We start from the raw sequence: 13,506 nt of genomic DNA, 5'->3' as shown, positions 1-13,506 counted from the left end.
AGGCCATAATTTTTACCCTAAAATAAAGTTTAACCATATGTTCTCCCAGCCCCATAAAAGAGACCTGCGAGGTTTCCAGCTGCCCAGGCTTAGTCTGCCCTCGGATAGCTCCCTCAGCACCTGATGCAACGTGACTCGTGCGACCCCACCGAGGAGTGAGGGGTGTCGGAGCAAAGGCACTCACTCCCCTCACATGTCACAGAGCATCACCATAAAGCTATACCAGGCTTACTTTTTCTCTTTTTAAAATTTTTTTCTTTTATTTTTTATTGAAGTATAGTTAATTTACCATATTCTGTTAGTTTCTGATGTACAGCAAAGCAATTCAGTTATATATATATATATATATATTATTTTTCATATTCATATATTTCCATTGTGGTTTATTATAAGATACTGAATATAGTTCCCTGTGCTGTACAGTAGGACCTTGTTGTTTATTTTATGTATAGTAGTTTGTATCTGCTAATCCCAAACTCCTAATTTATCCCTCCCCTCCCCCTTTCCCCTTTGGTAACCATCAGTTTGTTTTCTATGTCTGTGAATCTGTTTCTGTTTGGTAAATAAGTTAATTTGTATCGTATTTTAGATTCCACATATAAGCCATATCATGTGGTATTTGTCTTTGACTTACTTCACTCAGTATGATAATCTCCAGGTCCATCCACGTTGCTGCAAATGGCATAATTTCATTTTTTTATGGCTGAGTAGGATTCCATCCTGTGTGTGTGTGTGTGTGTGCACGTGCATGTGGTGTGTACCCCAACTTCTTTATCCATTTATCTGTCAACAGACATTGCTTCCATGCTTTGCTATTTTACATAGTGATGCTATGAACACTGGGGTGACTGTATCTTTTTGAATTAAAGTTTTCTCCAGATATATGCCCAGGAGTGGGACTGCTGGATCACACAGTGGTAACTCTATTTTTAGTTTCCTAAGAAACCTTCATACTGTTTTCCACAGTGGCTGCACCAATTTACATTCCCACCAGCAGTGTAGAAGCAGTGTTGCTCCATGCCCTCTCCAGCATTTATTACTTGTAGACTTTTTAGTGATGGGCATTCTGACCAGTGTGAGGTGATACCTCACGGTAGTTTTGATTTGAATTTCTCTAATAATTAGCAATGTTTAGCATCTTTTCATGTGCTTATTGGCCACCTTATTGTATGTCTTTCTTATTTTTCACTAAATTGCAATGAATACAGTTCAAATGAGAACTTTCACAAGAAGTCATTTAAACAAAGCAAAAAACCGAGTGACTCTTATAAGTTATTAGAATGTTTTTAAAACTACATGTAATTAATGACTACAGCAATCATTAAAGGAAAACTAATTTGAAAACTCTCATCTGATAATAAAGTTATTGTATCTACTTTAAAAAGAAGATAATCCTTGCGAGATAGAAGCAAAGACTCTGAAGAAGGTTGTTCAGAGTTTTACAAATCCAGGAAAGGGGGTGAAGCATTAAAGAGACAGATCAACATAGTATAACAGGGAAGGACAAATCTGACTCCGTATTAGCTCTGTTCCTTTGACTCTTACCCTGTGCTCTGTTTCCTGGCCTTAGTCATGCTGGTTCCATACATTTTGTAAAAGAAAGTTGCCTAGAGCCTGAAATATACAGGACAGCCTATTCTCAAGGCTCTGACCTTTAAGGGTATGACACTTTTCCATTCATGCAGAGATAAAAAGTTGCAGAACACAGAATAAAATTTGTCTTATTGGAGGTTTATAGGAAATCATGACTTGACCCATGTGGACAGCTGCAAGAACAAAGGATTCCAACAAGAAGTTTGCAACAACCAACCACACCCCGTCCCCTTTTTAATATAAAATGAGCCTGAATTCTGAAGAAAGGAAGACAGTTTTCCAGGACATGAGTCTGCCATCTTCTTGGTCTGCTGGCTTTCTGAATAAAGTCATTAATCCTTGCCCCAACATCTCATCTCCCAATTTATTGGCCTGTCGTGTGGCGAGCAGAACAAGTTCGGACTCGGTAACAATGCTGAATGACAAACTTGTGATTAATAAAGACAGACTCACAGAGCCAGCCCAATCATAGCTAAATTGCACTGCTGATGAGACGGAAAGAAAAACCAACAGAACTGGAAACAGACTAAGGCAATTCAGTTTACGAATCATCATACCAGAGGTCAAACAATTATGCAAGCAGAGTAGTGAAGTTATTCAGGAAAGGAATTAAAGACAATTTTCTGGATGCACAAGAAGAGTCAATGATACAGCAGCTATCTTAGAGGAATGTGTGAAAAGCCATTTATGGCAACTGTCACTGAAATGTCCCAGGGCATCTGTGTGTTTTAAATATGAAACACAAGAACAGAAAGATACATGGTGTTTTTTTTTTTTAAGAGGAAGAACATAAAGGAGTTACGATGTTCTGCTCTATCACTTAATATTGATTGAATTGGCTGAGGACAGTCACGCAGATGGATTCACAGACAGAAAGTCCTGGATGACATGTGTGTCAGTCCCCTCAGAAAAAGTATATAAATGCTTGGAAATGAAAGGCAGAACCTGGCAAATGACTGGCCCAAGGTCCTAATTTTGCCAGAGGTTCCACCAAAGAAATTTTTTGGCCACCAGCAGGGATAAAAATGCAACCTAACCCTGCTGGAAGCTAAGAGGGTGTGGACAGGAAGGCAGTGAGCCAGAGGCCAAAGGCATCTTGTCCTGACACCGAGGACCGTGGAGCAGGCTCGTGTTTGCTGATGACAGAGCTACGAGTGAAATGACTGGTTGGTGGGCAGAGAGCAACCTGTTTTTATTCTCGTCCGTCTGTCTCCTTTGACTGTGCAGCTTGGCTTTTGGAGATTGGGAAGCTCAGGGAACAGACTGTATCTAATCATGAAGATAAGAAGGGGTGCTCAGCAGACAAGAAACCTTGGAGGGAAACCAACCAAAGGCTAAAGGAAACGGAGCCATTAAGCAAGAACAGGATCTGGCAAAGCTTTTTCTCTTAAAGGCAGAAAACAGCTATTTAAGGAGCTACAGAACCTGAGACAATTTATCAATGAGCTAAAAATACCCAGACAAGGAGCCCTGGAGATGTTGAAAACCAGTGAGAGAAAGAAGGAACAAGTGAGAGATACAAGTAGATTCCAGTAATAACAAAAAACTGAGCTAGAGGCGTCAAGCTGAGTTAATGGACTAATTAAACAACGTTTTGAAAAATATATGACATAAATAACAAGGCTCCAGACTACCTCAGAGGGATAAGCCCTCATTAGATGCTGTACCGTATGATTTCTGAAGGCGTACTCAAGACTTTTTAATACAAATATATATTGCAAGTAATGAAAACAACTGTGACATAATACTAATTATAAAAATGGGTCAATCAAATTGGAAGGTATCCTTTTGAATGGGAAAGTCTTTAAAAAGGAAAAAAAAAAGACTAGGAACAAAATAGAAAAACAAAGAGTGCAAAGACAATAGAAACTTATCGAATGAAACATAAGATAAATGAATGAAAGAAAAGATCACTGCCTGGCTTATGAAAACAAAATCCAACAATCTCTTGTCCCTGAGATACAAGTAAGCCAAAATACAAACACGCTATAGGTCAAGGTTCAAGATTTATTACGTCTTTGCAAACACAAAAACATGGAGGTTTCTATTACAAAAATGATGTTAGATATTAAAAAGTATATAAATCTATGAAAATTTAAGAACAGCGCACCTTAGGGTGTAAACATTACAGCAATAACATACCTTGATGAAAAGTTACAAAAATTGTCAACTATATCTGAAAGCCTCAGAAGTACATCACAGCAGATTTGAATAAATTAAGAATTAAAACCCTTCTCAATGGACAAGATCCATTTGTCAAAACACTTCTTGATCCACGATCTGATCTCTCAATCTCTTAAGGACAAATGGTAAGATATAATTGACCACAACATCTTAGCAAAAATTGTTGTTCATTTCTGTTTGCCACTTTCAACTGCCCCACTGCTTTTAATCTTACAAATAGTTTTGATGTTCTCTAAACGCCTCTCAGTGTTCTGAAACACTTGCCAAATGGGCCACTCTATAATTTATTACTGATAAGTGCTTATTAAATGCTTGTCACATAAACAAATATATACCAAAGTGAGAACAACAGCCATAATGCTGACAAAACAGCATCACTTGTTGAAAAGAATTCCAAATGTCTAAACAGGACTTTCTTTTCTCCACACACCTTGAGCAGAATACAATCTTTCCTTAAAATGCAAAGCCATTTAAGATTATCGAAAACTATCTAATGAATGCCAGGTAAGGTTAAGAAAAAATTCATTTCTACTGACCTTGTAAGAATGTAAGGCGAAAATGAGGCTGGATTATCCTGCTCTGAAAAGAGGGGCATAGACCCTCCCATGATCCACAGACGGAAGTACAAAACCACCACCACCTTGAGAAAAGAAGAAAGATTTGATAAGAAAACCGTTGCTTATTGAGGGTAAGCGCCCCACCTTTCCGGAGGATACGTTCTGACGCTTCACAAATGTTTTGCTCTACAAATATTCTTCTAGTGAGCCATTTCTATAAAATCCTGCCGCTGAAAATTTTGTAGATAAGATGGAATTCGTTCAATAGAGGGATGAGTAAACAATGCAAGTGATGAAGGAAAGGCAAACACATTCTTAATAACAGCTGTCAGTTTCGGGCACTTACTAGCTGTTATCAACTCTTATCCACCAAAGGCTTTCCATCCATCTGAGGTCTCCCAACCCTAGAGGTAGGTGACGAAGCTGGAGCTTAGAGGCAATGTGCCCAGAATCTCACAGCTGGTAAATTGTAAGACCCAGGAGTTGAATCCATGTCAGTGGTCTCCAACGCTGCATTTCTTCACCATTCCACTCCCACAGCCCCGTGAAAGCTAGCGTAAACTATGACAGATGACATTTCTGTGTGCTGAACAAATACATCTGGAAATGCTCTAACCCCTGAATGCTCTGAAGCAGACCACTCATGAAGGGTTATCTCAACAGCCCCCAGGAACATCTTTTGTGTCACTCGGTCGAATTTCATCACCATTCAGTGCTATCCTGTTGCAAATAACGCCTAGGCAGTAATCAAAAATCGTCTTAAAAAGAACACACACAAAGTAAATTTAAACTCTTAAGGATATTACAATGGAAATGTCAACTACAGCAGTGGCAGAAAAGGTATCCTGACAGAATATAAATTCCCTAAACAAGCCACCCCAAATACACCACTTTGGCTTGTACGTCGTTTTGAGCTGAAGGCAGTTAAGACCCAAGGGATTCAGGAAAAGCGTTTACCTCTTCCTTAGCCGCCTAAAGAAATGAACTGCCCTCTACCAGCAAGCATAGGGCATCACAGAAATAATGGCAAGTCCCTGCATTCCCAAACACTAAGAAAATAAACCACTTCTGAAACAAGTGTTGAATCTTCCTAGTTTTCTGCAAAGACACCAGGGCATACTTTAGAGAAATCTTTTGCGCCTTCTGCTGAAATGGTCCAGCCAAAGCTCCCCACCTCGTTCAAGCTTTGAACACTCCTCTTCTTGCATAAACATGTTTTAGGGTTGAGAAAAAAATCACATTAATTGTAGCTCAAAAACATTTTCATAAGTTTCCTATCAAAACTGACTATAAATTTCGACAGGGAATTTAGAAGGAACGCAACAGCATAAGAGGCTGGTCTTCTAATCTCCTTGAATAGAAACATTCAACAGTATAAGAGGATGACTAATGTGAAAGTCATCAAATGTGGCCAAGAATTCTGACCCTCTCTGCACGTGGCTTCTGCTCTTCCTATCCAGAATGGAGTCAACCACCCTGCCTCTTAGATCTGAGTTGGTCTTGTGACTTGTATTGACCAACAGAATGTAGGAGACACACTGTGTCAGTTCTGGGCCCAACCCTTGAGAGGTCCTGCAACCTTTGGTTTGTTTTAGAATCCAGCTGTCATGCTGTAAAGAGGTCCTGCCTATCCCACTAGAGAGGACAGCCACGGGGGAGAGGCCCCAGAGGATGGGTGATCCCAGAGAGGTGACCCAGCCCAGCTGACAGCTGTATGATCCTGCTTGAATAACCCTGGTCAGAAGTCACGAGGCGCAGAAGAACCAGCCAGCGGGATGTCGCCCACACTAAAGCATTTAGGGCTGCTGTATGGTGTTACTGTTTCAAGCCACTACACTTTGGGGTGGTTGGATAGGCAGCCATAGATAAATGACACAGCCAGGTTTGCGCTGCGGAGATAATTCAGCACCAGCACCTTGAAAGGGACTCATAAAATGTTACAGTTCATGTGGGCGTCATAGAGTTCACATAGCCCTGGAATGCTTTTACACACATCTTTCAAGGCTTCGTAATGTTTATGGCATACAAACTCTTCGATCTTAAGATCATGTAAGAATCTACTGCTGATTCTATTAAATAATCCGGATCATGTCTCTGAGTCAAATTAAAGTTATCTAATCAAGTATTTCAAAAGCATATATATATATATATATATATATATATATATATATATATATATATATATGTGTGTGTATGTATGTGTGTGTGTGTGTGTGTGTGTATACTTACATAACTTATGACCAAGACGGCCCTTTTTAAGAACGGCCTCATAGTAAGCAGGAAATTTCTATTGCTGCTTGCTGTCAGATACCTGGAACAGGAAAGAAAAAAAAAATCTTAAATAAGGATCAGAGTCCACCACATATATTTTCCTTTTAAGGTGAATAGGCTCCAGCTCAAAAAAAAAAAAAATGAAGGCTGGAAAGGATTGAAGCTAAGAACGTGGCTTCTGGAGCCAGACCACTCGGGTTTCAGTCCTTCAGCTCTGGAAGGTCTTGGTAAGTTTTTTAACCTCTTTGCACATCTATTTTTCTCACTTATAAAAGAGGGGATAACAGTGATATCTACCTCACAGGAAGTCGTGAGGAATAAAATGAGATAATATATGGAACAGAACCAGCACAGTTAGCTATAAGGGTTACTCCCCCATCTGATTCCAAATGACCCAGGCATTCTGGCAACTATACAATTACACTGGTCACAGGGATGATATTAAACAAAATAAGAGCTTATTTGCCTACTTAATGTAATTTGATAGGTACAATATCTTCCACCCACAAAATATCTCACCACTTTAAAAACGGATTCTAAGGGTATGTGAGGTTAAGTAACTTATCCAAGGTAACAAAGTAATTAAGCAGTGGTCAGACCAGAGCCCATCCATATGCAATCAATAATTTTCTCACCTGCCTATGACCTTTGGACCCAAACTAGGTTACAAGGATGTCACTTCTAGAGGGGCAAGAACTTGTGTGGACCTGACATCTGCCACAGCTCACTCTTGTGCAAAGTGGGAGCTCTATATATCCACAAAAGACATGTGATTGGCTGGTTTTTAATAAAGACAATGAAAGGCAAGCAAGAGGAAGCTGTCAACAAACCCCAAGAAAACCTAAAGCAAGTCCTTTTCACCTGCATTCTATAAATGTAGATGTAACTGTAAAATGCTATATTTCAAAGTACAAAGTGTAGGGGAAAAAAGTCAAATCAAACCACATAATCCACCAGCAAGCATGTCCCACCTCATCCTTTTTTCCCTTTCTCCTGCCCTTTTTTCACTTTTTTCTTTTACTTTTTTGAGTCTAATTTTTTCTTCAAAGGGTGCCTCCCCCTGAAGGGGCAAAACCCACAAAGGGACCAGCAAGACTTCTCAGGCAGGGCCATTGCCTTCCAGCTTTTGCGCTTCCGTAAAACAGCTTGCTTCTAGGGAAACAAAACTTACCCCTGAAATACCATTGGCTCCCAAAAGCTCACTCCTGATTGGTCCATTTCTAACACCTCATTTGCATATGGTGCAAATTTAATTGAAAACTAACACCCTATAAAAGCCTGTGTAAACCTACAGACAGGGTCCAGAGCTTGGAGTGTTAACTCCTCTGGGCACGCTGGCATAATAAACCTGAGTTCTCCAACCCCCCGAGTGCTGCTTGGTCTCTCGACAGGATTCAGATTTCTACAACACCCCAAACTCTCTTAAAATCTGCGTTTAAATAAGGTATCTTCACACAGAAAGGATATTCTATAAGTGGAGCAAATGAGTTAAGCCCAAAAAACATACACAGAATCAGCTTTCAATAAGCTCCAGACTGGATCCACACCCCCAAGCACTACATTGAAATCCATTCTTCTTCCTTAGCTCTCAAAAGAGAGCCTGGCAGGGAGGAAGGTCAGGGATGCTGTCAGCTCTCACGTGGCAGGTGTATAGTTACAACCCCAAATGGGAGGGAGGGAGTCCACTGCTTCCTGAAACTGTGCATGAGATTCTGCATACATCTGCATCTGTGTATTTTCTTGGCTTTGATCGTCGGTGTCCGTGAGGTCTGTGATTCCAGAAAGATGCAACCACTGCTATGTGCCTTTTCTCAGATCTGCCTCTATGACTATCACTTTCTAGTCAACTGGACAAAGACCAACCCTGGATATTTCCACTACTCCTTTACAGGATGTAGGGTAAGTGGCAGCAGGAAGGAAAAAGGAAGGGCAGTGTGGGAAGGGGAAGGGCCGGAGTTGCAACACATCTGAATACAAATGTACTTTTGGGGTTGGTCTGCTTTTAGAAGCTTCATTTCTCTTGTTTGTTTTAACACAGTGGAAAAATTAGAAGTGGTTTCCTTTCTATAAAACAAACCACAGCGTTCCAGACTTCCCCCCCCCATGTTAAAATTAGGTAATTCAAATTTTGTTTCACTGGAAGCTCACTATGATGGTTATTTCAGTACAATATATTTATAAAGTACCCCTTTGTTTAGAAATTGTTCTTCCATGAGAAATCCCATTTCCTTAGAAAGTTAAAGGTAGCAAATACTTTGCTCTTAAAAAAAGAAAAAGCATCCCAAAGCAAAGAAAGCCTAGAATGACAGAGAGAGAGCCGTGGTTGAAAAATGACCTCTTTTCAAGATTTCAGTTTCTAGTTGTTGACCAATATTAAGTGAGAAAATATGCCAAAATGACACGACCCTCTTTTTCAGTAAACTCGAGGTCCGAGGCGGATTCCTCAGCGCTCACAAGGAGCTCTCCAAGTGCTGAATTATCTGCACCTCCGTTCCCCCTCCCACAAAACAGCCGGACAGTGGAATTTTCCCCCTTAGTCCACGATGTCTGCGAAGTAGAACCAAACAACGACAAATAATAGCAACAATAATAAAAATAGCAAACAATGAATATGTGTCAGACACAAATCCAAATGACTGAAGTTCTAGCCGTCTCTTTACAACAATTCCTTGCGTAAGAACATTATAACTCCTTTTTAATAGAGGAGGACATCAAAAAACTAGAAGGAATACATAACCATCGTGTCAGATTTCCTCAGCTACTCATTTCAACCACAAGCTAGTGTGGCTGAAAGTACCTTATAAATACAAGGAACTATGCAAATGCCTTCAGTGATCATTTCCAACTTCAGTCAAATTCTCCATGGTTTTCCCTGCAACGCCAGAGAGCATGCCAAACAACAAAACCAAATCACTGAGGAAACCACTAGAATGAGAAGCAAGGATCCAGGATTCAATCCTTGTACTTCTAACTAATTTGCCCGTGACCTGGTTCAAATCTACAGAAGCTTCATCTTCCCCCTGTATCAGTGATGGTTGGCCTAAATGGATTCAGGGTCCCTTTCAGGTCTAAAGTATTGTGGCCCTTGGATGTTCTCACCAAGTGATGACATCAAAGATGACAATGAAAGAAAAACACAGAAGAACCTACTGAAATTTTTAAAAAGGCATGCCAAGTGACTAGGGCAAAGCAAATACTGTTGACCCCTCACTTTTAAGAAGACCCTTGACAATTTGCTGTTGCATATGAAAAAAATATTTTAACATTAGTTTGGGATATCGGTATTATAAAATTCTGCATTTTTTAATAATTTCTGACTTTAGGCAAATAAAAGCCAAAGATCAAGATTATTCAAGGTAAATTTCCTACCCTGTGCTCCTTTATACTCCCAGTTTTCTGACCCCCAATTTTCTAACCATTAGCATGTACCTCCTAAGTTGATCATGTTCAAATATTCAGAACTAAATGGGACTTCTTCCTGAAGTACCTTCCTCCATAGCTACTCAGTCCTCAAACTGCACTGAGAGGTCTGAGCTGAGACCAGGACAATCAGCCACCTGAAGTCACCAACCCATAATCTTGAGGGCTAAATGAATCCTTATTATTTTAAGTCACTGAACTTGTTAACACAGAATTATTGTGTCAATAGGTAATTGATACGTATAGCCAGATGATCAGTAAATGCTTACAGAACCAGATTGTAAAAATATTTGTCTGCCTCCACATATTAACTCCTCAAACACAGACACACAACAACCACAGGTAACAACTATGAAGCAGGTGTTACGTCTATTCTCATTTTACTGATGGAGAAACTGAGGCAGAAAGAAGTGAATGCATTTGCCTAAGATCATAAAGCCAGTTATTAGCAGAACTGGGCCTTGAGCCTCTGCATCTGGTTCCCCAGCCCACGCTTTCAACACTGCACCATGCTTTCAGCTCTTTCTGCACAGCCCCAAGGAGGGGTGCACATAACAAAAGCACCAAAGGAGTTCAGAGAAGGAATAAATTGACATGGGCTGGAAAAAGGAAGGGAAAGGCTGCAGGGAAGACATGAGACTTGACCTGGACCTGGTGGGACAAAGAAGATGGGAGAGCAGGGGAAGGCAGAAGGGACGTAGGGCAGAGGTGCCCCACAGCTGCCCGGGGACTGGAGCGAGCACAGCCTGCCCTAGGCAATGAGGGCTCCCTGCAAACACAGCATAGCAACACCTACTCCCATATTTGGCATGCACTTCCATGTTTCAAAGTCAGGTGTCTGAAATCTGAATAAAGAAGAGTTAAGTTGGTACTATAAAACCCTGACGGCTTGAACAGCAGTAGAACATCCCTAAATATGACTCATGTTGATTCCATCTGCCTTTTGCTCGACCACAGTGGGCAAAGGGATCTCCCCTGGGCATCTCCCTTTCCCCTGAGCTTGCCCCAGTCCTTAGCTGGTGTCACCATTGTCCCTAGGGCTCTGTAGGTACCTGGAGCAGGACTGCGTCTCCCCACAGTCCCAACCCTGACCTGCTCACCCAGGACACAGACTGGGCCACCGCTGCTGGTGGGAGGCTACCTTGTGTAGCCGGTCAGCATCCTTTCTTGGTCTCCCCCCTCCACTGTCGCATCCATGCAGAACGCAGGCCAGGCTGGCCCAGCCAGGGCTTTCTCTATCCTACTTTCATGCCTGTGACTTAGACTGTGGTCTGTGCTGCAGAGCCAGGCAGCTTAGATTCAGGGCAAGGAGAGGGCAAAGTCTCATTTAAACCTTCCCAAAGCCATTTTCTCCAATCCAGCTTTCAATCTAAGGCTTTCTAGACCCATCTCATAGCTTTCTCCCCGGCCCCAACCTAATACACATGCTCTGGAGCAACTTGTAACAGACAGTAAACCCAGCAGCTCTCAGCACCCCTGGTTCCATGCACTGAGTTCGTGCAGAGGCTAAGGAGGACGTATGGACGCCTGGGCTTCCCGCTGACCATGGCTCCTCCTGAAACACATCACCTCACTGCAGTGCTGCCTGGGCTGTGGCCAAAGTGTGCAGAAGAGTAAGTGGCTTAAGAAAACACAGCACCACTCACAGGGATGTAAGCAATGTTGACACAGGAGAAACCCTTTCTTGGTCAAACCAGAGACAGCCCATTTCCCCGGCTCCAACCCCTAATGCTCTTTATATTTAAGGCAGGAGGGCTGAGTGTCAGAGCTGCAAGGGCCAGAAACTGGGCGTCAGTCATGAAATAGCCATCATTATAATAGTGAAGATAACTCAGCTGAGAATGCTCAAACCCTATGGCATATCCTCCATGGCCACAAAAATAAACAAATAAATAAAATGATGAAGGGGTTCCCCTAGGCGAAAGATAGAAAAAGGGTTTCCTCTCTCTCAAGCTCTGTCAGCTCCCTGCTTCCTGGGAGAGAACCAAATGTTTTCCTAGAAGACAAAGCTTTAATTTGGCTTTCAGCATCCTTCCTGTTCACTGGACTCCTTTCATTCAGCTTTGGCACTGAAGTCAGACATTCAAGTGCAGGTTATTCACCCACAAGGGAGCCAGCTGAGGAGCGGTACTGAGGGGGCTGGAGGGGCTGAAATCCAGCCTGGGGTCCATTCAACAACCTGTGAGCCCCAGTGCTGGCTGCCTCTGCCCCGAGGAAGGGGCCCTTCTCCTAATTCACCCCAAAGAGCAAAAGGTGCCCGGATGCCAACATCCCGGCTTTTCCTCCTTCATCTGAATCCCGCTACTGACCAGCAGCGTCTCCGATCTGCTGTTATTTAATACCCACTCGCCAGCTTCATTGTCCTAACGACTGCCAGAGCCACTTACTTGTTTAATCTAATGCTCCCATTTTCTCTGCAGCCAATTTCATTTTCTCACTGACACATTATCACAGTGTCGCTATATTTCCAGTCACCAAGCCACGTGCAAAGCAACTTGATGTTCAACTGAAGAACAGCCTTTGTTCCTCTTTTAACTCAGCTGAGTTTCCCTTGCAGGTTCAGCCTGGTGCTTCTGCACGGTCTGCATTTAATTCAAGGAAATGCATTTTTAAAACACCCTAATCACGTAAGCCTTAACATTCCTTTTACAAACGCCTCCGATACCAGGGCCCAACTGTTAGTTGGACAAGTGCATTTTCCCTGTTCTAAGCTGAATGTAAGCTCAACTCAAAGTCCTCTGAGAACTGTCCACTCTAAAGATCCCCAGTCCTAGGGATTTCCATCCCTGAGGCTGGACTGTCATCAAGGGTGGCCGATCAGTCCAGTCCTCCCGGTCCTGAGGAGCTGCTGGGACATGGGACTTTCAGTGCTCAAACTGGGGGCGTCCTGGGAAAATCTCCAGGAGAAAGAGCCACCCTGTAGGCCATCCTCCACCAGGCTGGTGGGGTACAGGAGACTAAAACGCTAGGGAGTAATTAAAACGTAAGGTCTGCAAAACTCAAAGATAAAAATTATTTGTTTTTCTTGCTCTGGACACACACACACACACACTCTTAATCCATGACTTGCTGTTCCTTATGAGTAAGAGTTTAATCAAAAGCAAGTGTTCCTCCGGTTGGAGATGTCTACTAATTGGCTGAGCTTGTCAATTCTGAAAATATGAGAACTAGAATTTTCTCACCCATACTTTCCAGCTGTCAGACAAATCTTCTTTTCTACTTGGATAAGCCACTATAAGGGATTCGTTATAGTATCATTTTGTTAAAATAACATAAAGGAGAGGAGGGCAGGAATAAACAATGGTTTAACAACCACTCAGACTGCACAGAATCCCTCATATGTGCAATCAGTGGAACTGCAACAATTGCATTTACTGGACTATAAAGCTGCCTGGTTGACTGTAACAGAGGTTGATATATTTAAAGTTAAATTCAAATCAAGCTTATGCTAGAAATTAAAAAGAATTGAATAATCTTTATT

General features: G+C 41.9%; 1 protein-coding gene across 3 annotated transcripts in view; it reads right to left on the bottom strand.

Moving 5' to 3' along the window:
• Nucleotides 1–13,506, bottom strand: part of TMTC1 (transmembrane O-mannosyltransferase targeting cadherins 1) — a 233,656-nt gene that overhangs the window by 120,192 nt on the left and 99,958 nt on the right. For all 3 annotated transcript variants that reach the window (XM_072954819.1, XM_072954817.1, XM_072954818.1), the window contains exons 6-7: nucleotides 6,564–6,645; nucleotides 4,314–4,417 (exon numbers count right to left, since the gene is read on the bottom strand). In XM_072954819.1, coding sequence (XP_072810920.1) covers nucleotides 4,314–4,417; nucleotides 6,564–6,645 — 186 coding nt within the window. The remainder of the gene's footprint in view (nucleotides 1–4,313; nucleotides 4,418–6,563; nucleotides 6,646–13,506) is intronic.

Source organism: Vicugna pacos, chromosome 34, assembly GCF_048564905.1.
Source record: "Vicugna pacos chromosome 34, VicPac4, whole genome shotgun sequence".
In the NCBI taxonomy this organism is placed as follows: domain Eukaryota; kingdom Metazoa; phylum Chordata; class Mammalia; order Artiodactyla; family Camelidae; genus Vicugna; species Vicugna pacos.
This window is presented reverse-complemented; position numbering and strand designations above follow the sequence as displayed.